Here is a 1,178-nt window from a genome sequence, read left to right on the forward strand (position 1 = left end):
CCTTTCATTGATCACATAACCTTTGACATGTTCTTATACTTCTCTGAACCTGAACTTACTCATCTTTCAAAAAGGGAGATAACAATATTACCAGTTTCCTAAGTTTACATTTGTGTCTGGCACCTGTACATACAAACTAAATGTTTGTGATTATTATCATCATGATTAGCTGATGAGTTCTTTTTTTGTGTTGCTTCCTCCTTCAGGCTGAATTCTCAGAGTTGAACCTAGCCGCCTATGTTACTGGGGGCTGTATGGTGGACATGCAGGTCGTGAGAAACGGAACTAAGGTTGTGAGGTAAGGAAGACTGCAGTGCAGAAAACCTTCCTTTCAGTGGTGTTATATTGACTATCTCACATAGCAATCCCTCTGTCTACTGCCTGTGACCTAATTTCTGCATGACACAGGCACCTTTCACATACAGAATGTCTATTTTGAAAGAGTTCTGGGTGTCATTGTGATAGCAGTGAGAAATGGCATAGATAATATAGGAAAGCAGTGGTGATGTTCTGGAATGAAGCCTGGACTTGGCAAGAGAAGACTTAGTTCCATTTCTGTCTCTGCGGCCCTATTCTGGCCACTTATTTAGTCTCTCCTGCCCTCCATTTCTCTCCTATAGCATGGTGGTAGCAGCACTAAGTCAAAAGCTACTGAAATTTTGTGTAAATGCATATATGTGAAAGCACCCCACTAAGTGCTGTACATATACATGTAAGGGTTTATTATTGTTGTTGTAAGGGTTTATTAGAGTGAACTAAATGGTATCTTCTGTTTCCAGCAATATGGAAGACTTAGTGTTCATAAAAACCTTTCCCAATTCTGACCTACAAGTACTGAAAGCAATAGCTTTGGAAAATCTGTTAATAATGTATGCTGAGCTGGAAAGGAAGTGAGGGAATTCCTCTTCAGCCAGAAATGACAGAAAGTATAAATCCACAGGAGACATAAATATGTGCATAAATACATTTCTATCTGGTTAAGTACCAAGAAAATGATACAGATTATGTGCTATAAAGCTTTACATAGAGAAAATATGGATTCAGCCACAGGGATCCAGGTGAGGAGAGGAAACTCAGGCACACCCAAAGCAGCAGGATGGGAGAGCAGGGGAAAGGGGATTAAAAGCCTTTGTATTTGAAGAAATGACCGAAAACCAGAAGAATTGTGGGAGGATATC

At 39.9% G+C, this 1,178-nt stretch overlaps 1 protein-coding gene across 1 annotated transcript in view; it reads left to right on the forward strand.

Annotated features, from left to right (window-relative positions):
- Positions 1 to 206: 206 nt before the first annotated feature.
- SYN3 (synapsin III) overlaps positions 207 to 1,178 on the forward strand; it is a gene marked incomplete at its 5' end in the record, with an annotated part of 598,160 nt that continues 597,188 nt past the window's right edge. The window contains one exon of the mRNA XM_007948224.2: positions 207 to 298. Within this exon, the coding sequence (XP_007946415.2) occupies positions 207 to 298 (92 nt within the window). The remainder of the gene's footprint in view (positions 299 to 1,178) is intronic.

Source organism: Orycteropus afer, unplaced genomic scaffold (assembly GCF_000298275.1).
Source record: "Orycteropus afer afer isolate SDZICR_OR568_19922 unplaced genomic scaffold, OryAfe1.0 scaffold00209, whole genome shotgun sequence".
Taxonomy (NCBI): Eukaryota; Metazoa; Chordata; class Mammalia; order Tubulidentata; family Orycteropodidae; genus Orycteropus; species Orycteropus afer.